Here is a 20883-nt window from a genome sequence, read left to right as displayed (position 1 = left end):
GGCTCAAGGGCGCCGAAGCTGGGAAGGAGAGGCTACGGAGTACAAGAACCAAAACCCCCCCCTCCCGGGGGAACTGCCCAGTGCCCGCAGGTGACGTGCTACTTTTTGAGGTTCACTCAATTCCCCTTGTACTTACCTGTGCTGTGTTTTGGGTTTCTGAGGGGACTATGCGATCAGCTTCAAACACGCTGTGGCTGTATTGATTGATACAACCTTCTAACCAACCACTCCACTACAATGACCCTCTCCGCGCTTCTCCGCACTACATCCCGTCTAGGGCCCACGGCCGTTTGGAGGGCCAGACGAGCGGCCTCGACCCTGTCCTCGGACGGTCCTGCAGTTCACAAGTCGTTGGACTCCATCCTCATTGCCAATCGAGGGGAAATTGCACTGTATGCTTACTGCTGCTACTGTTACGGACTCTGTCCTCCGCGGGCGCTGACAAGCAACCCAAACTAGTCGAGTCGGACGGACGGCCGCTCAACATGGCATTCGCGTGACCACGCTCTACACAGACCCAGATAGCAAGGCTCAACATGCTTTGAGCTCGCCGTACGCGTTCAATCTCGGCTCGGTCGCAGCGTATCTGGACGGCGATCGGATCATCGAGATCGCTAAGCGGGAGGGCTGTCAAGGGATACACCCGGGTTATGGCTTTGTGAGTGATCCTGGCGATTAAGATTGAGGAGCGATATCGGAGGCATGTCTGATGGCTGTAGTTGAGTGAAAACTCTGCCTTTGCGAAGAAATGCACCGAAGCTGGGCTGGTCTTCATCGGTCCCCCATGGAAGGCGATCGAGGACATGGGTGATAAGAGGTAGGCGAGCCTCCTGGTTCTCCTGAACACTACGAGGCTGACCCCCTACAGTCAGTCTAAGAATATCATGACCGCCGCAGGCGTACCATGCGTGCCCGGCTACCACGGTGAAAACCAAGATCCCAACTTCCTCGAAGCGGAGGCCGACAGGATCCAATACCCCGTGCTGATCAAAGCCGTCAAGGGCGGAGGCGGCAAGGGAATGCGCATAGCACGCGCCAAGGCCGAGTTCCAGGCTCAACTCCAGTCGGCCAAATCGGAAGCTAAGAGTTCGTTCGGCGATGACCATGTCCTGGTGGAGAAGTACATTACAACCCCTCGTCACATTGAAGTGCAGGTCTTCGCCGACAAGCATGGGAATTGTGTGGCGCTAGGCGAGCGTGACTGCAGCATACAACGTCGACACCAGAAAATCCTGGAGGAGTCTCCCGCGCCTCATCTGCCGGATGCCACCAGGAAGGATATCTGGGCGAAGGCGAGATCGGCGGCTCTGGCGGTAGGCTACGAAGGCGCGGGGACGGTTGAATTCATCTTTGACAATGATAGCGGCGAGTTCTTCTTCATGGAAATGAACACCCGACTGCAGGTCGAACACCCCGTCACGGAAATGGTGACCGGGCAGGACCTGGTGCATTGGCAGATCAAGGTGGCTGAAGGCGCTCACTTGCCTCTGACGCAGGACGAGGTGGAGGCTTATATGGCGACACGGGGCCACGCAATCGAGGCTCGCATCTACGCGGAGAACCCAAACCAGGGGTTCATTCCCGACTCGGGCACCCTGCTGCACGTACGAACTCCCGCCGCGACCGAGGACGTTCGTATCGACGCAGGCTTTGTCGCAGGCGACGAAGTATCAGCCCACTACGACCCGATGATCGCCAAGCTCATCGTGCGAGGCGCCACCCGAGAGGAAGCCATTCGCAAACTCGCCGCCGCACTGGAAGAATACGAGATCGCGGGCCCGATCACGAACATCGAGTTCTTGAAGACCATTTGCCGGAGCCCGGATTTCATCTCTGGTGATGTGGAGACCGGATACATCGACAAGCACCGCGAGGAGCTGTTTACAAGAAAGGCCATCGATCCCGAGGTGCTGGCACAAGTGGCGTTGGCCTGTCTTCAGCGGGATTCCAGCCTTGCATCTCGCCCGCCGGCTAGCGTCGAGGGCTCGGCGATTGGATTTGGCCCCGGCTACCAGGCGCATCAGATCTCGTTCGCAGATCTGACCCCCGGCGTTGAGACTGACTCGCAACACGACGTGCGCATCCTACAGACAGGCGACCACACCTACAACGTCACCGTGCGGGATCAGGTCTTTGAACAGGTCGTCAGCCACGACAACTTGAACTCCAACGTCGTCACCTCCTTCTTCCCCCACACCCGTCTCGATACTACGGTCATCCGAGATGGAGATACAATCATCGCTTTTCAGCAAGGCACGCAGTACCGGTTGACCGTCCCCCCGGCGAAATGGATGGAGAAAGCACTGGGCATGAAGGACGTCAAGAACAGCGTTCTCGCACCGATGCCCTGTAAAGTGCTGCGCGTGGAAGTCGCCGCCGGCGACACGGTCGAGAAGGACCAGCCGCTGGTAGTGATTGAGAGCATGAAGATGGAGACGGTGATCCGCAGCCCGCACAGAGGGGTTATTGCCAAGGTGGTCCATCAGAAAGGAGTAAGTCATGCGATCCTTCTACATCCCTGGTCGATTATTGTTTCGTGTTTCCATTTGGCCTGAGTTGGGGTCTCGACTCCTGTTTATGTCAGCCAGATGTGTCGCGATCGTCGTGCTCTATGGCAACAGCTGCATTGCACGGGCACGTGGGCTCACAGGCCGCTGGTCTCTCACTTGATCGTTCCCTTCCACCCGATCATTTCCCTTTCTACACAAGACCTTTGCCATCATGTGACTAACAGGTATTCTGCAGGACCAATGCAAAAGTGGAACGCCGCTGGTGGAGTTTGCAGAAGATGGCAGCAGCGGGTGAGTGAGGAGCGATGATATGGATCAGACGGGATGATGTACCGGAGACGAACGAAGGTCAGCCGGTGCAAGTAAACAGAAGGGTGAGAACTAGCAGTGTCGTAGACAGCATCTGTTGTGTGAACTATTTTGATAGTTATTCGAAAGCGCTGACATTGAGAATCGCATGTTTGTGCTGAAATGCCCTGTAGACCCGCTTAGATTTGAGATACTGTATTGTGGGAGAGGACGTAATTAGATTGTTGCTTATCGCAGTCTTTGCCTGGGATTATGAGATTTGTTTGCTGCCGGGAATCCATAGACAGCTTGACGAGCCGCGCACTGCTTGCACCCTGCTAACTACAGTATTCATTCCTACAATCACCAAGACGCGAAGCACACTTTGCAGCAGACTGTCTGCCTGAGAAAAGTGGTGACACGCGTCCTACAGTAAAATCATGCATGTGCACAGTACATGACATTGAGACAGCTGTGCAGCATTTATTGCAGTCATCATAACTACCAGTCAGACATGCAGAGTACGAGGTGGAGGAACTTACATATCGGAGACAGCCGCACCCTCACCTTTGTTATATGTGAGAAGATATGCCAGTGAATCCCAGACTCTGGGACTACATACTCCGTACTAAACCCCAGTCCGACCCACACATGTCCACATCCCGATTTTAGCGTGCGGGCGCGGACGGGATGCCCGGACTTGGAAAGCTGGAGATGAGCTGTCCGCGGCTGGCTGTTTCGGGAATTCCCCGGTTTTACAACAAGTTAGTGGTAGGAGGTATAGAAGGGTAAGGAAGGGAGGGAGAATCGGCTCGAGCCGATGGGAAGCGGGCGGCAATAACATGATGATTCTGTTTCCTCCCCCCCCCCTAATTCGATGGTTGTTTGGGTGTGCTGTGTAGTATGCAATTGATGGCAATCGATCCATTGTCTGTCCGTCTGGACGACTGGTGAGGAGCGAACACGGCGATACATCAATCAGTGGCAAAGTGTCCAGGTTCTGTCGCTTCGCTTCGCCTCTCGCCTTCGTTTGTCCATGTCTGTGAGGCTGGTTGGTTCTGTCGGTGATCTGGCGTGCTGCAGCCCGTTGGCAGCTACTACTAGTAGTAGGGCTTGCAGCTGCGGCAGGCAGTTGAGGTACATGCATGCGTGTGGGGTTTGTGACGACAACTTACCTACGGAGTAGCTGTCTGTCGGTCAGAGTCGATAGGGTGGCACCCTCTGTCGCTTTCCGCGGTGCAACGATTATTGGTTCTTCCCCGTAGGTGTTTGGCGTAACCTATCGGTACATTAACTTCATAGCGACACGGGTAAGGCATCATTGCTGGGGGGGTCGTATCGGGGGGCGTCAAGGCGCGGCAAACATGACAGGATCGAGATGGGGCTGGACGTGGCTGGAAGGGGAATTGTTTGGGAGATACACATAGAACCCAGGTGAGTCTGTGAGACATTGGGTCATGGGGTCTGTCGAAGGACGAAGGTATTGAGATACAGTCTGGCGCTAACAAGGAAAAGACTCGGTCTGGAATCTGAACAGTCGTCCTTGGCTGGGGGCGGAATATAGATTGAGGAGGAGGTTGGAGGATTGGAGAGAGATGACTGCGCCCGGAGAATCGAATCTAGCTTTCGAGTATGTCTCGGAAGCTATAGCCATAGGTATCGTGTACTATACAACAGGTACTCCATACCCATAATTTCACTAGTTGAAGTCGACAGGGATCGATCAGAAAACCGGTCAGAGCGAAACAAGTCATGCGGAGGCAAAGAGCCGATCCTGGCCCGATCGCTACATGGCGGTTGAGACCTGGCCAGTGATGCCTTGTTCGCCGCCTGACTTGACTTTTCGAAGACTGAATGGCTGGGGTTCTGGTCAGAGAAGGTGAAAGAAACATTCGAGAAGCAATGTAGAGATGAGACGGTGGTGGAACAAGCTGGAGGAATGTGGGAAGTACATACGGATGATCTCCCAACCAGTCAACGACCATCACACCGCAACAACAACAACACCGATTGTATACATCGACTTCCGCGCCGCATTCCCCAGAATTATCGAGTCTGAATTTCTCTATTGGGTCAAGCTGTCTTGTTCTCGGACTTGAACCTTTTTCTATTTTGCCTTCGATGGATACATTGCCCCCCCCAATGGTTTGCCTTATAGTCTCTTGACCTCTCCCCTGTGAGGTTCCGCAGTCTTCCACCGCTATTGCCAGCTTGATCTTGCATGAAGTGGTCTTGAGTACGGAGTACTTATAGTGAGCTCAAGCCCTTTGCGAATCTTCCATTGACATACTTATTCATCAGCACCTTCTTCCCACACACAATGTTCAGACCTGCGGTGATCCGGCAAGCCGCAAAGACACTGGGCCTGTCCGCCCGTCCCACACCCCCCAGACCATTCCTCCGTCCCCTTTCCTCCACCACATCCCTGCGCAAAGACAACAACAACAACAAGACAAAGAAGGACCCGTTACTGGCAGCAACCACAAACGCTCCCGAGGTCACGCTGGACGCCGAAGGTCAATACGCCCGTACCGACGAGAATGTCAAGATCGAGTACCCGGATGACGAACACATGCCTCGATCGCCGGTGGTGCAGGGTCGAGGTGGCATGCACTTTAAACGGACGCTGGCCAACTTCTCGCTGGAGAACAAGGTAACTTTGGTGACCGGGGGTGCTCGTGGGTTAGGGTTGGTCATGGCCCAGGCCATTATCGCTTCGGGGTCGGATCTTGCGATTGTGGATCTGAACAGTTAGTAGTCCACCACGGTTGCATGAATGGGTTGAATCATAGGCTAATGACCTCCCCCCCTCCGCAGAGCAAGAGGCCGAGGAGCAGGCGAAGAAGCTGGTGGAGGTGTTTCAGAAGGAGAACCCGGGCTTGGAAGCAGACCAGTATGTCGACCTCCCCCCGTCTATGTTAGTGATTCTTGACGACTGATGATTAGCTTGTGCAGAATGCCCAAGGTCACCGCTCACTACTCCGACGTCTCCGACCCCGAGTCCGTAAACCAGGCCATCGCCGAGGTGATCGCCCAGCACGGCCAGATCGACCACCTGGTCACGTCCGCGGGGTTCACGGAGAACTTCGACGCGATATCGTATCCACATGACCGCATGCAGAAGCTGTGGGGAGTCAACGTCGACGGGACCTACCTGTTCGCGACCGGGGTCGCCAAGCACCTGATGCAGCGCAAAGTGCCGGGGAGCATGGTGATGATCGGCAGCATGTCCGGGGCCATTGTCAACGTGCCCCAGCCCCAGGCGCCCTACAACGCCGCCAAGGCCGCGGTGCGCCACCTCGCCGCCTCGCTTGCGGTGGAATGGGCCGGCCATGACATCCGAGTCAATTGCATCAGCCCGGGCTACATGCTGACGGCGCTGACGCGCAAGATCTTGAACGAGAACCCCGAGCTCCGCGATAAGTGGATCTCGTTGATCCCCGTGGGCAAGATGGGCACCCCGGAGGATCTGATGGGTGCTGTCACTTTTCTCTTGAGTGACGCATCCCGGTATATCACTGGCGCTGATCTGCGTGTGGATGGGGGGTACACTTTGACTTAGTTAGCCCAGTTTCCAGATTCGCGTCGAGTCCTCGTGAATGTGATCGGTAATCGAAATGATGTAAGAATGGGTGTATAGAGCGGGGCGTGTTCATTCGATGGATGTTTTGATCAGCGTGTCTGCTTTATGCTTTGTACTCCAGCTGCGTTTTGCTTTTCCTGGATGTGTTTGGTACTCAGTGGGGGTTCAATGCGACCACCGCAGCTGCATTATGACGAACATCTTGCTGTATGATAGGGGGATAATGGAATGTGATGAATGGTGATGTCTCTGGTAGCATTATCGTCCATGTACACAGGAGTGATGGGGTGAGAGGCAAAAGTAGATGATGTCACTTGGCAGAAGTAGATGAACATTGAAGTTCTACTTCATGACTGAGTGCTCGTAGTACCTAGCCGGGTCCTTTACTGACCCTTTGAATGTCAGTATTGATTTGGCTTTATCTTGACCAGGTCTGTATTTGATAATTGATCCATGACAAGCGTGCATGTCGCACTGACCACGCTTTCAAACAGTATTGCCTCTTAGTACCATGTCAACAAGTAGATTGCGCTCGACGGGCAAGATTGTAGGCTTACCCAGAGTAGTGAAAGCAAGTACAGGTACTGCACCGTACAGATGCCGCTCGCGAGCCGAAGCAGACAGTGTCAGCTCCTCCTGTAATAATCAGATACAAACCACACAACTACTACCCCTCCTATACGACCAAAAGAACAACAACCTCCCCCCGGGCGGACCCATCAAGTCAAACACTTCGATTCTTCAATCCTAAAACAACATACTAGATCTATACATATCGAACCCAAACCTCCCAACCCCCCCCCTCAATCCATTTCTGAAAGAATCCGAACTACTATTCAATTTCCTCAACCCCCGCCTTCTCCCCTTCAATCTTCTCAATATACCGCTCCACCACCGACTCCCGAACAGGCTTCCGCCGCGACCAAACCACCACCTCGAAAATCGACCTTGACTCCCGGAAGATTTCATCCAGCTCCTCGAGCGACCGGTTTTTGGTTTCGGGGTAGAAGAAGTAGATGGCCGGCGGGATGACCCCCGCGATCACCGTGTAGACGATGTAGTATCTGTAACCGATGTCGGTGACGGCAACGGGGGTGATCATGGCGACGACGAACATCCTATAGGTCTGGGTCAGAGGGGCGGGATGTCTTGGAGGGATTGGGGTCCAGGCCTGGACTGGAGAAGACATACCACAACCACTGATTAGCAATAGCAAAGGACTGCATCGCGACACGCAACCTTGCGGGCGCCACCTCCGCCGGATACAAAAAGTTCGCGCCCAGGAATCCCACCGGCAAGAAGAGATTGTAGAGGAAAATGAAAAACGCCGAGACGATCGACGCCGTATGATTGTTCGCGAACGAATTGGACACCGCCAACGCCAGCATACACAAGGACATCCCCCCGCCGCTGACCATGAAGGCGGCGCGACGGCCCATGCGATCGATGATGGCGAAGCCCACGAAGCAGCACAGGAACTTCCAGGTCAGGGCGCAGGCAGCGAGAATCTTGGAAAGATCGGCGCCCAGTCCCAGGTCGGTCTCGAAGATGGTCGGGATGTAGACCGAGATGAGCGTGCCGCCGCTCATCTGCTGGAAGAACTGGAGGACGATACAGAGCAGAAACCGGTAGAGGAGCTTCTCCTCGCCCATGGTGAAGATGTCGCGCAGCTTGAGCGAGTGGCGGTGGGCGGCGGTCTCTTCGAGGGAAACCTCAAAAGCGCGCAGCTCGGCGAGGACCTCCAGGGAGTTGGGGTCGTCGCCGCGCAGAGCGGCGAGCGTGCGTTGCGCCTCGTCCGAGCGGTTCGCCATGACCAGCCAGCGCGGGGACTCCGGGAGGAAGAAGATGCTGCCCATGACCACGAACGAGAAGACGGAGGGAATGGCGAGCGAGACGCGCCACGCCGCCGACGCGGACTGCATGTGGTAGAAGCCGAAGTTGACCCACTGCGTGAGCGCGAACCCCAGCGCGATGAACATGCCCGTCAGCACCACGTTGCGGCCACGCTGGGCGGCCGGCGAGCATTCGGACTGCCACACCGGCACCGTCGCGCTCAGCATGCCCACCCCGACCCCCAGGATGACCCGACCCACGACGAAATGGGAGAGCGCGAACGCCGTGCACTCCAAGGCCTGGCCGATCAGAGCTATCAGGGCGCCCACGAAGATCGTCCGGCGGCGACCGAGCACGTCACCCACTACGGTGCAGGACAGTGCTCCGATGAGAGCACCAAGCGTGTAGGATGCTACTACGGCACCCTGCCCGGTAGCATTGTGACTTTCCTGCGCCCCGGTTGTGTTGACCGTGTCGATCTGGGGAAACTGTCGGATCCAGGAGGTGAAGTCATCTAGTCCACCGACACCGGACTGATTGTACCCGAACAGAACGAAGGAGGGTAGAGAAACCAGAAAGATCTGTGCGTAGCGCAGCGCCGGTCCCTTCATTGTGCTGGTTTCTGGTCCTTGAACCCGGGGGATTGAAAAGCAAAGGAAAGACGGGTGTCAGAAGGGGCTTAAGTAGTTGGGTCAAGCCAGGAAGAAGCACCTGAGACAGCCCCAGACACACGCGGCTGTCTGTTATCGCCCTCCAGTTCCAGAGTCGAGCCGGTCACCCTCCATCCTTCGGCTTCTTCTCGGCTAGGTAGCTTGCTGGCTTCGCTGCCCATGATTGCATGATTGGGAGTCACCGACCGGCAGCACAGAACACAACTGCCGGGTTCCAGCAGGAATCATCACTCGCACCGAGAGTGGGTTAGGGGAGGGGCAGCAAAATCAGAATCCCCCTCCCACGGACAATCGGCCAAGCGACCGCGCCGACCATGTCGGCTCACGCCCGGTGAGCTGAGAGGTCGAAGCGATGGCAACCAATAGTCTGGCGAGCTGCGATACGGCTGACCGGTTCGATATCTCCAGTCTCCAGGTATTTCTCCGCAAAGCAATGCCCCCCGGGCGTGGAGACATGATTGAGAAATCTCCGAGGGGAGAACGGAGGTTGACCGAGCTGAGGATCCACTTGGCTGGTTCTGCGGTCATGGGGTGGGTGAGGTGGTGAGGTGGGGTCGGGGATGAGTGATTTGTCGGGATCCTGGTGTTCATGGAAGCTCTTATCCACATGACATAGTTACGCTGATTGGAATGGTTGAAAGAGAACGAGAGGGATGATGATGATGATGATGATGATGATGATGATGCTTAGAATCGCTGCATGATCCCCGCATATCCAAGGAGGAAAGACAGGGCGGAGCAGGAAAGCTTGCCAGTTGCCAAGAGTGCCTTAGTTTGTACGGAAAACCCACCATACACAGTAAGTTAACGGTATTATATTCCGCTTGATCATACGATGGATGGTCTCTCAGAGTCACACCATGCAGAAACAACGTCTGCGCAGTGAGTTTGAATAACTTCACCCATCAGATAGTGCTGTGCTGTCTCGAAATGCAGGATTCAATCCCCCCTGGTCGCAATACTAATGCAAATGGAGGTCGATATCGTACCTCATGCACGAGGCTGCGATCGTTGATCGGTTGTAGTCGGCCATCATGTCTGCCAGTTAGTTCTGCTACTTCTCTGCACAGAAACAAGATTACTAACCGTTGTTCCGTTCCGACGACAGAGAAAAGACACACTTAAATAGAGAAGCGAGTGTTGGCCAGGAGAAGGGTAAAGGGTTCAGCCGCCGTGACGATACAGTAGGATCAACCTCGGCTGCCACAACCGGAGGCTCAGAGGCCGGGGGAGGGGGGGGCATTGCGTTCTTCCAGGTTGACGGGATTCCCCAGACCCGGTGAGATGTCACTTTGCGCCCGGCCCCAGATTTACCCCACAGCCATCTATTTTTCAATCCAACCCGCCCCCGCCTTTCTGGTTGATCCTGTCTTTTCGGGTGTTCCTGGTCCGTGAACCACGGTCTGTTGATAATCCCATTACATCAGTTATCAAGGAGCTTGTTTCCCGGAACATGCTACGGCGTACTCCATGGCCAAGTTGAGGCGCTATACAACAGAGCCAGGAGCCGTCATCGGCCACTGCCACTTCGACCCTAAGGGTTGCGGTGGGATGAACATACGAGGCCGCTAGTAGCCTTGAACTCTCTACGGGCAATTCTTCTCCCTGCTCCGCTTGCTCATAGAGATCATTTAACCCTCGAGCAATGGCGATGCCATTCAATTTTCCGTGTCCGGGGGAGGGGGACCCCCCCAAATCCCAGACATAAAAGCCGGTCGCTCACCCACCTCAATCCGCAGAACACACTCACCACATTCGAGAATCATGTTTTCGAAAGGCTTTCGAGCCTCCGGGCTAATCACTGCCATCCTGGGCCTGGCCACTGGGTCATCTGCCTCACCCATCGCCCCCGGCTCGACCATTGGAGAGGGCCTGCTTGTGCAGACCTCCAGTGGCCCCGTCCAAGGCTTCGTCAACCTCACCACCCCCGACGTGCGTCAGTTCCTGGGAATCCCATTCGCAGAGCCCCCCGTGGGGAATCTTCGCTTTGCGAGACCCGTTCCGAAGAGCCCCAATGGAACGGTGGATGCTTTCGCACTTCCGTCATCATGCATGCAGCAGACGAGCAACAGCACCTCCATCTACACCGAGTATGAGACGGGCTACCTGATCGACGGAGGGGACTCGGAGGATTGTCTCTACCTCTCCATCTGGGCACCGAAGGTGGACGGGATCCGGTTCCAGCAGCGGCCGCTGCCGGTCCTGCTCTATGTCCCTGGCGGCGGGTTCACGAGCGGAGGCCAGGCTTCGCTGTACAAGATCCCGGACAACTGGGTGCAGCGGACGCAGTCGCATATTGTTGTCATTCTGAAGTAAGTCACCTGGATGAAACCGCCGTTGGCATGGATGACGGGGCTAATGTCTCAAAGCTATCGCGTCAATGTCTTTGGCTTCCCGAATGCCGAAGGATTGGAGGATCAGAACGCGGGGCTGCTTGATCAGCGATTAGCGTACGTACTCCCCACCGAGCTTTTGACGGTATGGTCGGCTGATTCATGTAGCGTGGAGTGGGTGCACCAGAATATCGCCAACTTCGGCGGTGACCCCGAGCGGATCACTTTTTGGGGCCAGTCGGCCGGCGGAGGCAGCGTCTCGCTCTACACCTACTCTTACCCCGAGAATCCCATCGTAGCGGCCATCGCCGCCGACTCCGGCGCTCCCGGCCTCATCAGCTTCACGGACTACGCCCACACGAACTTCACCTTCCTGGCGGGCCTTGTCGGCTGCGGAGGCCTGAACAGCTCCGCGGAGCTGAGCTGCGTGCGCAGTGTTCCCGCAACGACCCTCCAAACGGCTCTCTCCACCTACGCCGGCACGCCCTCGATCTCCTTCAAGCCCTCCGTAGACAATGTCACTGTGTTCGCCAATTGGACTCAACGCGCGCTGGAAGGCAAGGTCGCCAAGATTGTGAGTCCCTCCTACCCCTTCCACCATACGCAGTCAAGCTAACCCCAAACCAAGCCCATGTTAATCGGCAGCAACACCAACGAAGGCGCCGGCTTCGTCTCCTTCACGCCCGATGGCCCCGGTGCCGCCACGCTGCTCAACCTGACCGAGTCCATCATCGCCTGCCCCGTCGCAGAGGAGGTGAAGAACCGCAACCTAGTCGGCCTTCCGACCTACCGCTACCAATACGCCGGCAACTTCTCCAACATCTCCCCGCTTCCCTGGTTCGGCGCCTACCACAGCTCCGAGCTGCCACTGTTGTTCGGCACGCACAGTCAGTACGGCGGCAGCCCCTCGACGCAATTTGAATGGGAGGTCAGCTATGCGATGGAGGCGCTGTGGCTGTCCTTCGCGGAGGCGCCCAGTAGGGGTCCGGTGCGGTTGGCGATCGAGGGGGTGACGGGCAATCCGAACAATGCGAGTGTGTTCGAATGGCCGGAATTTGAGCAGAGAGAGGACAATATGGTGTTGTTTGCGGAGGATGGGGTGTTGATGCAGCTGGTGTCGGCCGATCGGATCGACGATTATTGCTAGTGGTGGTGAGTTGGGCGGTGATTTATTCGATGCATTGATGAAGTTTCTTCTTATCGGGCACTGAAAGTCAGTGGCTTTTAGAGTTCACTTCTTCACCACGGCAGACACCTGGCAATCGGGATGGATGGTATGTGCAACGGAGCCAGAGTGAACTCCAAACGGATCTCTAGTATGGATTCTGTACCATGGAAGAATAGCGTGTGGAGGTGGATCAGGGTCTCAATCCGAATCCGGTGCCGATCATCTGTACAATAGATCTACTTGGTGAAGCAGCGGGAACAGCGGAGGGGCGGTGGTGTGTGCTTTGCTCCATTGACGCAATCCCTCAGTCATAACTAGAATATCCATCCATCAGCTTGTCACAAACACAGTCATAACCATCATACTGCATCATGCCTCTCCTAATCTCCCCAGCACATCATGTCCAGCTGTAAGTTAATGAGAAGGCTTCAATGATGATTCAGTGATGGATTTGGAGTCCAGCCCAGGTCCCCGACGACAATGAATCTTTTCCCTGATTTTCTTTCTCTCACACGGGAGGGGTCGATCCGCCTGCTTCGACTCCAGTTGGCCCAGCCTCTCACTGTTTGGCATTCTGCAGGATGAGATGCTGCCCGAGTAGGGATCCCCCGGTCCAGCCTCCGTCCCTGAACCTGATGGCAATCGGGGTTGGAACCATGGGAATTGATTATCCTTCGTGCAAGCTGTGCTTTTTTTTTGTTTCGGGTATCTTTTGCTTGGCAACGAGATTCGGATTATTCTCTGCATTGGCATCTGTCTTGCCCCTTCCTTTGCTTCGTAAATGAACTTTCAAATCAATTGTGTTGAGATGATTTGGTTGCATGTAAATTAGCACTGCAGCTTGGTGATAGTCTAGCGCGGTTAGCAGCGATACTGTTTGTATTGTAGCACCAGGCCACGCACTGAGTGAAGCCCATCGATCCAACGCCGGGTTGACTTTCGACGCCCACCGCCAAGACCAAGTGAGATTCCGGAGCTCTCGCATGCATACGTACGAAGCAATGAGCTATTGAATTCCCCAACTATTTGGGGCAACTAGCAGCTTATCCTGCTTGCCCTGTTTAGGTATATCTTAGATGAGTTCCCCCGAAACCCTCGCTCGCTGGTCGTCCCTTAGAATCACCCCCCCCCCCGCTCTGGGAATGATCAATTGATCGCAGCCACGGAGGGCGTCTTCAGAGGCGTCATACAAATTCTGGCACTTCCTGCGTCGTGGCAGTGGCATTGACACCCTTACTTCACGATGCATCTCTCCAAGACGCTGGTCGCTGCCTTCTCCTTTGCGGCTGTATCCACTGCAATTGTGATTGATGGAGCGCCAGATGTCAATAGCAGTGCCGTTCAGAAGCATCTACAAGATCGGTCGGCATTGATCACGTTGGAGAAGCGACAACGACAGGGTACGTGAGATCAGGCCAAAATTGCTCAACGAACCATGACTGACGCAGCGTAGATCACGCTTTCCGCCAGAATCTCTCTGCGGTAGCCCGGCAGGCGGATGCGATCGTCGACGCAATCCGTCAACATGAGATTGACAGTTTCTGGAGGGTGTCGGGGACGGTGGAGGACGAGGACAGGGAACGCTTTGCGGGCGAGATGTTTCCCAAAGCTAAGCCGCTGATCCCCGACACGCAACTCTGGAACATCGTGAAACGCATGCCCAAGGGCGCACTCTTGCACGCTCACCTGGCTGCCATGCTTCCGTTCGAAATCCTGCTTGATGCCGTCATGAACACCGAGGGGATGGTCGTCTCCGTGTCGCAGCCGGTGATGAGCGAGGTCTCCCAGAAGAACGCATCAGTCACCTTCGCTCATGTCAACCACACCATCGCGGCCTCAGGGCCAGCCATCGATTCCACTGACTACATGCCCAACACACAGCTTCCTGTCAAGTATGCCGCGCAGTCGTTCGCTGGAGGTGAGAAGGCTTTTGGTGAATTCGTCTTGTCTAAGGTCCAGATTCAACCGGAAGACTCGATTCGGCACGACCTGGGCGTCGACGAGATTTGGAGGATCTTCCAGGCGGCCTTCGACCCGGCTGATAGCATGATGTCTTACGAGCCCATTCTGCGGACTTTCTACCAACGGCTCTTTGCGGCTCTGGTCGACGACGGGATCAATTGGGTGGAAATACGTGCGAGTGCATCCACTGGAATACTGGTCCACGAGGGGGAAGAGGATGCCGATCCCAACCTCGATGTCTACTGGCAGGTGTTGGTCGAGGAGTTGGAAGGTTTCAAGCAGACTGACAAGGGAGAAAACTTCTGGGGCGCGCGTGTGATTTGGTCCGATATTAGAAGCGAGAATCGCACTGCACTCACAAACAGTAGGGTAGCCCTTTCTACTCTTTTCGGACAGGAACGTTGACAGCACCAGGCATGAAAGTTGCCCTTGGGAGAAAAGCCAAGTTTCCGGAACTTATCAGCGGTTACGACCTAGTGGGCCAGGAAGATCTCGGCCGTCCACTGGCTGACGTGACTCCGGAGCTGGTCTGGTTCCGTGAACAGGCAGAGCGACTGAACCTCACCATCCCCTTCTTCTTCCACGCCGGAGAGACCCTCGGGGATGGTAATTCCACCGACTACAATCTGGTGGATGCGATCTTGTTCAACACCCGACGGATCGGCCATGGCTTCAGTCTGTATAAGCATCCTCAGCTGATCGACGAGGTGATCACGAACTCGATCATGGTCGAGGTTTGCCCTATCTCGAATGAGGTTCTGCGTCTTGCGACCGACATTCTCCACCACCCGCTGCCTGCTATGATCGCCCATGGCATTGCGACTGCTATCAGTAATGATGATCCGGCTATCCTGGGCCAGGATGCCGCTGGTCTGAGCTATGATTTTTATCAAACCATCCAAGGGTTCGACAATATCGGATTGGCAGGATTGGTGAGTACTGATTTCCGGTTCTGTTGACTGTTCGTATCTAACCAGCGACCGTGCAACAGGGAGCCCTCGCGCAGAACAGCCTTCGATGGGCCAACTTTGAGGACCAATCGGACGCGGACTGGGTGCGAGACATTGACCTTGGAGAACAGGGCACTGGAATCAAAGCCCAATATATGCAAGTCTGGAACCAACAATGGGAGGATTTCTGTCAGTGGGTTGTCGACGAGTACGGCAGCGAGTGGCTGAACGCGACGATTGATATGACTAGTACAGCATGAAGCGACAGTTAGCAACCGAGTGTCATTCCGGTGCGAGTGGAGTTGATGGAGTAAAATCACTTACATACCGAAAACCCTCCCTCAAGTGCATAATCCGAACCGGAACAACTATATCCTGCAGTATCTGAATACGCGGCTTGCATGCATCAGACCTATCGTTATCAGGCGCTGATGCCACCGCCAACATTGCGCTCACGCGCGGACCCTAATGCAGTTCCAATGCAGTAAAAGAACGAGACCCCGAAGGGTCCTGGCATGCGAGAGGCGTTCCAACGGTAACACCACCTTGCACAGCACGTGGGTACTAGTATTGCTGACAAGCGGAATCTCTCATTACTGTCTTTCAATTTGCTTATAGGCTGGGATAGACGCAACCTTGTGGACCTCGGCTTTTCAAGATACTAGTCGATAAGGTCTCAGCAATGAGGCTAGCGGTGAGACAGGGTGCATCGTCTAGATGGTGATCGCTTCCCCAACTCGGTTGGTGTTGGCTGCGGCTGCCATGCCCCACCAGTGAGAATTTAGACGCCTTGTGCAGCCCTCCCAGTCCAGTGGATGTAGTGTGTGTGACCGGCAGGCAAGGGGATTGCTTTTTCTGCCCTGGACCCGTAGGTGTGGAAAGTGCCCGATCCGCCCCAGCCCGGGGAAATGATGGAGCAGTGGATGCAGCACAGCCATGGGGAGGGAGGGAGGGAGGGAGGGAAATCTGCAGTGAGCAGCGGAATGCAATGCGGAGAGATGCTTTTCAGGAAAGAGTTTCGGGGGGAGGGAGAATCAGTTTCACAGAAGCATCTGGAAATCTGAGTCAGATCCAATTAATTCTGATGGTCACGGGGAAAAGAGAGCAAAGATGACGATAGTAGAGAAAGTTACAGAGTACGGAGACAGAGCACTGATTTGTTTGTTGTCGGCAAGCTCCGGCAAGCGGAAAAGGCAGCCAACAGGTACTCTTCGTTTCCTGCCTTTGCTAAGCGCTCCGAGGTGACAGGTCAACTTCTCTCCGCTCCCTCTTCCCACTCCCTGTCTCTCATATCTTTCTGCAGATATTCTGCACTCAAAACTGGGTTGGAGTCAGCCTGCAGTGAATCAATCCGCGTGGATCCGCGTCTGTGAGGATTCAATGGAATGGGCGATGGTCAGCTGGACAGAGAATAGTTACTGATAAACACAAAAGTAGACACAAAAGAAGAGATCTGATACACTACACCCGTACTCGTCCGATGAGTCCGGTTCAGGGTTACTTGGATTAAGGCTGCAGGCTGAAGATCTCCGGATCTCCGGGGTTTCGTCTGCTTGCCCTTGCAGCTGATCCATCCATAGGTCTGGAAAGTGTTCCGACCATCCAGTGATTTGCGTGAAGTTGATGGGCCTCCCCCGGATTCCCCTTCCCTTCCCCAATTCACCGCCACACGCAATATTGACAGCATTACCTTAACACTCATCCATTCACTACTCACTCACTCACTGCCTCACTACATCCTCACTCACTTCTCCCCCACTTACCATGTAGCTTATTTGCGTCAGGTTTTGTCGTTGTCACATCTCACCATCAAACTCTCCCAACAACGAGAAACCACGCAATGGAACATCTTCCCAGAGGCTTACTGGCGACGGCCACTCAGAAGGTTTCCGCTGACCTGACGGCGGCTGACATGGTTGAGCTCGCAGATGTTGCACGTTTGTGGAGAGGTGAGCGTGGCCGCATCTGCTCTCACCTGATCCGTGCCTAAGACTTACCTGGTGTTGTTATAGTGTACAGCGCCAACCCGTCAGTGCATAACGATGACAAAGGTTACCGGCTGGAGAACCTCTTCTGGAGAATCTGGGGTAATCGGCGTCTGTCGAGGTCACTGAGTGGCTCCATGCTGGCCGATCTGTTTTCTCGGATTGCAGACCAGCGGTCGATTTCTCTATCCGAGCTGCACAAGGTAGAATCCTTGGGCTGTTTGTACGCACTGGCGGGATTAACTCCTCATAGGCCCACAAGAGAGCGTCTCAGGTAGACAAACCACGCAAGCCGAGCAGTAGCAGCGGCAAGCCACTGGCACCGATTCTCAAGAAGCCAAGCAGCAGTCATTCCTCGCACGGAGAAACACACAAGACCACCCGGATCCTACTGACTGGCCTGGATGGTCAGACTACCACTCGCAAACCTTCTAACACGCCCACTCCCATACCGGCCCCTCCGTTGGTCGTGCCAGAGCCTGCTGCCAGAGCTCCCCAGAGGAAGATTGTCCTTACGGCCAAAGCTAGAGGCACCAAGCGTCGGCCAGTGATCAAGCGTCGCAAGTCGTCCCAGCACTCAACTGGTACTACCGGTAGCTCGACTCAGGACCCTGCTCCGCTCATGACAGACTATCCTGAAAGTCGGCCAGTTCTGATGCGGCGTAAATCATCTCAGCAGTCCGAGACCAGCAGTTCAGTCGTGGAGACGCCCCCCGACTCAGTGGATGCTAAAGGGCTTCCACGATCCAAACCTCGTGGCTCGCACCAGTCGTCTAGCACCAGTGATAACTCAGCCCGAGTTCACACTCCACAGTCTGATTCCGTGTCTGGGAGTAAGAACCTTGTCGAATCTCCCAAGTCCATGCTGTCGGAGTCTTTGCAGCAACCCGAGTCGGCTACACTAACTGTTGACTGCCAGACTCAGGCCAAACCGGCTGAAATGAAGGTGTCCGAGACTGTGAAAGGTAGGCAGTGACTAAACTCTACATGAGCGGATTCTGATTCTTTTCGAGAGGTTGCCATCTCCCCGAAGGGGACGAACGGAGGGTTGTCTGTGGAATCCCAGTCAGAGACAGCTACTGTTATTGACCGTCCAGAGGAACCGCGTCTGCCGGAAGAATTTCTGGAGCAATTGAAAGAGCTGCTGAATCCCGTCAACCCTCCCAGACCCCCATCACCGCCGCCGCACAAGCGTCCATGGGGCGACTTCCTGGTCCACCCACCCACCCCGAAGCCGAACGTCTTCGTGCCCAGTGCGATTCGGCGCTATGACTACCGATACCTCGAGGCCAAGAACTACCAGCCCACGACTGCCAAGTTGGTCGACAAGGACTTCCGACAGCGGTTCTCAGACAGTGTTCGCACGGAGCACTTCCTGGCGTCGACTTTGGGGGGCAGCAGTTGGGGGGTGTCTACGACCCGCTCGAATCCGATGCAGACAGCCGACACACTGATTGATTCGGGGATCCAAGGTCATGGCAATACCTTGACTCCGGGTTCTGGGGCGACTGTAGAGACCGTGTCGGACGATGAGATCTCGGGAGAGTCGGACGTGGAGGTCAACGATGGGGAAGAAGAAGATTTGGCTGGGCAGAGTGGGTTCTCGCTACCTCCGCGTCGTAGTGGGATTAGTGACTTGCTTGACCAGAGCCGCCGCCGATAGATGTCTCGATTGTTTACACAAAGGACCATATGATGTTCATATTACGAGCGACGAAGATGAAGCGCATACTCATAATAACCAAGTGGATAAGACAAGTTACCACCAATGTCTCTACCTCTCTGTAGATAATACAGCCCAGCCCTGTCACCCTCACTCTCCCTTGCCTGCAGGCGCTGTAACAATCCTAACATACATCACCAACCACCTCCTGCCAGCTTCTTCAGATTGTTACCCACCATCCCGATACAACTATGCAAACGACCTCAACCGCCAATTCTTCCCATCACCCCATACTCCTCCCTGCAGCGTATGTGAGATCCTAAACAAAACCCCCCTCCACCTCCTTCTCTCCATCCCCTCCATCCTCCCCAGTATCCCCCTTCTGAAATCTCCACCATCTGACCCCCTTCCAAGCCGCACTCACCACCCACAACCCCAGATTCACCAAATCAATCCAAACCGCCCTCTTCATCCTCACCACCTCTTTATCCACGCTCCCAGTAGCACTTCTAGAACTCTTCCCGAGAAACTCCCCCCCGAAGATCCCAAACAGGGTCAACCAAACCACACAAAGCACTCCCTCCCACACAAACAGCGGGAACTGCCATCCCCTCCGTCTCGCCACGGGCACCCGGTTCTTGAGAATATACTGTATCAACACGAGATACCCCATCGCGGTCGTGCAAGCCAGCAGAGCGGTGACGATCGCGTAGATGTATTTCGCCCCGGCGCTCTGGCTGGCCTCGTGGAGGCGGTGGATGTGGTGCGCGTAGAGGGCGAGGGCGGTTAGACCCAGGGCGAGATGGAGGGTGTGCAGCGTGAGATCCAGGTAGTGTTTGAGTTTGTTGCGCGGTGGGGGGCCGGGGGGTTGGGTGGCGGCGGTATTGCTGGTCATCGGGTAGGTGTTGTTGTTGTCATTGGGATTGAGGGTGCCGTTTTTCTTCGCTTTGTGAGTTTTGTGGGCTTTGAGGCCGATTTTGAAGATGCGGAGGAGGAAGAACCACATTTTCTTTTCTTTTTCTTTCCGAGTTGGATGGGGTGAGTCGTCGGGGTGGTTGGTGGTGGTTGTGGTGATTGTGGTGTTGTTATGCGCCGGCGCAAGGACAACTTTTCAAGAGCTGCTGTAGGTAGGTCTATGTGGGTGATGCTGAAGTAGTAGTAGCAGTAGTAGGACTTTTTGCAGGCAGTGCCAGTGCGTGATGCACCCACACACTGAAGAAGAGGGGAATGAGAACCGTCCCCGGAGAGGATTGTCTGATGTATGCAGAACGAGTATGAGATGGGAGAGTCAACCGTATTAAACAAAGTAGAGAATGAAGACTCCAAGTACTGTACGGAGATAATTGCAACAATCTTCAAAGAACACAAGGAACGATAGACAACTATAGATGAAAGAGTGCGGCTTGCTTGAAGGTGCCTTTTCGACAATCTCAGCCGTTTACTCTTTATATCCTCATCCTCATCCACATAACACCTATTTTTATCTTCTTCAGAAACCCCCTCTCCAGGGGGCTTGAAACCTTGCATGGCACCAGGGACAGCTCCAGACGGCCCAGCAAACGCGCGCGAAGACTAGCTGCCACTGCGAGGATCCGATGGTTCTGCAGACTCCTACACTTCGTTTCAGATCGATCGCGGCGCTTAGCCACTCCCAAAGACAAAGCGCTCGGTGGCTGGATGCCAATCATCCTCGCTTGGCGATTGACCAGCCAGAAAGTGAACGGGTTGATGCAGACCAGACAACTCTTTCATTCTCAGCTCTACCTACTAGTAACTACGGAGTACTTCTCCACTAATGCCCAGCAACTAATCCTACTAGTACTGCCATTGCCAATACCCCCAACCATATACTCGACATCTTCCCCCCAAATCATACTCAACAAACCCAACAACCTGCCAGCACAGACCAAGACAACCTCAGACTCATTCAATATGTA

At 54.9% G+C, this 20883-nt stretch overlaps 8 protein-coding genes across 8 annotated transcripts; 5 read left to right on the top strand and 3 right to left on the bottom strand.

The window, feature by feature from the left end:
- Positions 1–73: 73 nt before the first annotated feature.
- BP01DRAFT_353033 (uncharacterized protein) lies at positions 74–2894 on the top strand. Its single transcript, XM_025574073.1, has 5 exons — positions 74–392; positions 460–658; positions 720–817; positions 869–2492; positions 2746–2894. Exons 1-5 carry the CDS (start codon positions 238–240, stop codon positions 2803–2805), a joined length of 2136 nt encoding a protein of 711 aa, XP_025434711.1. The 5' UTR covers positions 74–237; the 3' UTR covers positions 2806–2894.
- Positions 2895–3222: 328 nt separating this feature from the next.
- On the bottom strand, positions 3223–4145 carry BP01DRAFT_111043 (uncharacterized protein). Its single transcript, XM_025570318.1, has 2 exons — positions 3341–4145; positions 3223–3270 (listed from the first exon to the last, which is right to left on the bottom strand). Exon 1 carries the CDS (start codon positions 3943–3945, stop codon positions 3427–3429), a length of 519 nt encoding a protein of 172 aa, XP_025434710.1. The 5' UTR covers positions 3946–4145; the 3' UTR covers positions 3223–3270; positions 3341–3426.
- A 536-nt stretch (positions 4146–4681) lies between these two features.
- BP01DRAFT_332670 (putative D-arabinitol dehydrogenase ArbD) lies at positions 4682–6633 on the top strand. The gene is made up of 3 exons (XM_025573103.1): positions 4682–5548; positions 5616–5691; positions 5754–6633. The coding sequence occupies exons 1-3, from the start codon at positions 5119–5121 to the stop codon at positions 6358–6360; spliced, it is 1113 nt and encodes a 370-aa protein (XP_025434709.1). The 5' UTR covers positions 4682–5118; the 3' UTR covers positions 6361–6633.
- A 580-nt stretch (positions 6634–7213) lies between these two features.
- Positions 7214–8825, bottom strand: BP01DRAFT_288070 (general substrate transporter; the record flags this gene model as incomplete). Its single annotated transcript, XM_025571524.1, has 2 exons — positions 7214–7499; positions 7573–8825. The coding sequence occupies 2 exons, from the start codon at positions 8823–8825 to the stop codon at positions 7214–7216; spliced, it is 1539 nt and encodes a 512-aa protein (XP_025434708.1).
- Positions 8826–10649: 1824 nt separating this feature from the next.
- Positions 10650–12365, top strand: BP01DRAFT_362477 (carboxylesterase; the record flags this gene model as incomplete). The annotated part of the gene is made up of 4 exons (XM_025576225.1): positions 10650–11197; positions 11255–11335; positions 11387–11792; positions 11847–12365. The coding sequence occupies 4 exons, from the start codon at positions 10650–10652 to the stop codon at positions 12363–12365; spliced, it is 1554 nt and encodes a 517-aa protein (XP_025434707.1).
- Positions 12366–13629: 1264 nt separating this feature from the next.
- On the top strand, positions 13630–15558 carry BP01DRAFT_362476 (adenosine deaminase family protein; the record flags this gene model as incomplete). The annotated part of the gene is made up of 4 exons (XM_025576224.1): positions 13630–13786; positions 13840–14712; positions 14745–15280; positions 15340–15558. 4 exons carry the CDS (start codon positions 13630–13632, stop codon positions 15556–15558), a joined length of 1785 nt encoding a protein of 594 aa, XP_025434706.1.
- Positions 15559–17138: 1580 nt separating this feature from the next.
- BP01DRAFT_379131 (GATA-like domain-containing protein) lies at positions 17139–18946 on the top strand (the record flags this gene model as incomplete). The annotated part of the gene is made up of 4 exons (XM_025577126.1): positions 17139–17247; positions 17311–17486; positions 17537–18248; positions 18297–18946. The coding sequence occupies 4 exons, from the start codon at positions 17139–17141 to the stop codon at positions 18944–18946; spliced, it is 1647 nt and encodes a 548-aa protein (XP_025434705.1).
- A 391-nt stretch (positions 18947–19337) lies between these two features.
- On the bottom strand, positions 19338–19763 carry BP01DRAFT_282579 (uncharacterized protein; the record flags this gene model as incomplete). The annotated part of the gene is made up of 1 exon (XM_025571442.1): positions 19338–19763. A coding segment is annotated over one exon (426 nt), but the record flags the coding sequence as incomplete, so codon positions are not given.
- Between the last annotated feature and the right edge of the window lie 1120 nt (positions 19764–20883).

The sequence above is a fragment of the Aspergillus saccharolyticus genome, assembly GCF_003184585.1.
Source record: "Aspergillus saccharolyticus JOP 1030-1 unplaced genomic scaffold BP01scaffold_3, whole genome shotgun sequence".
Classification (NCBI taxonomy): Eukaryota; Fungi; Ascomycota; class Eurotiomycetes; order Eurotiales; family Aspergillaceae; genus Aspergillus; species Aspergillus saccharolyticus.
The sequence above is the reverse complement of the archived record's forward strand: the minus strand, read 5'-3'. Positions and strand labels throughout refer to the sequence as shown.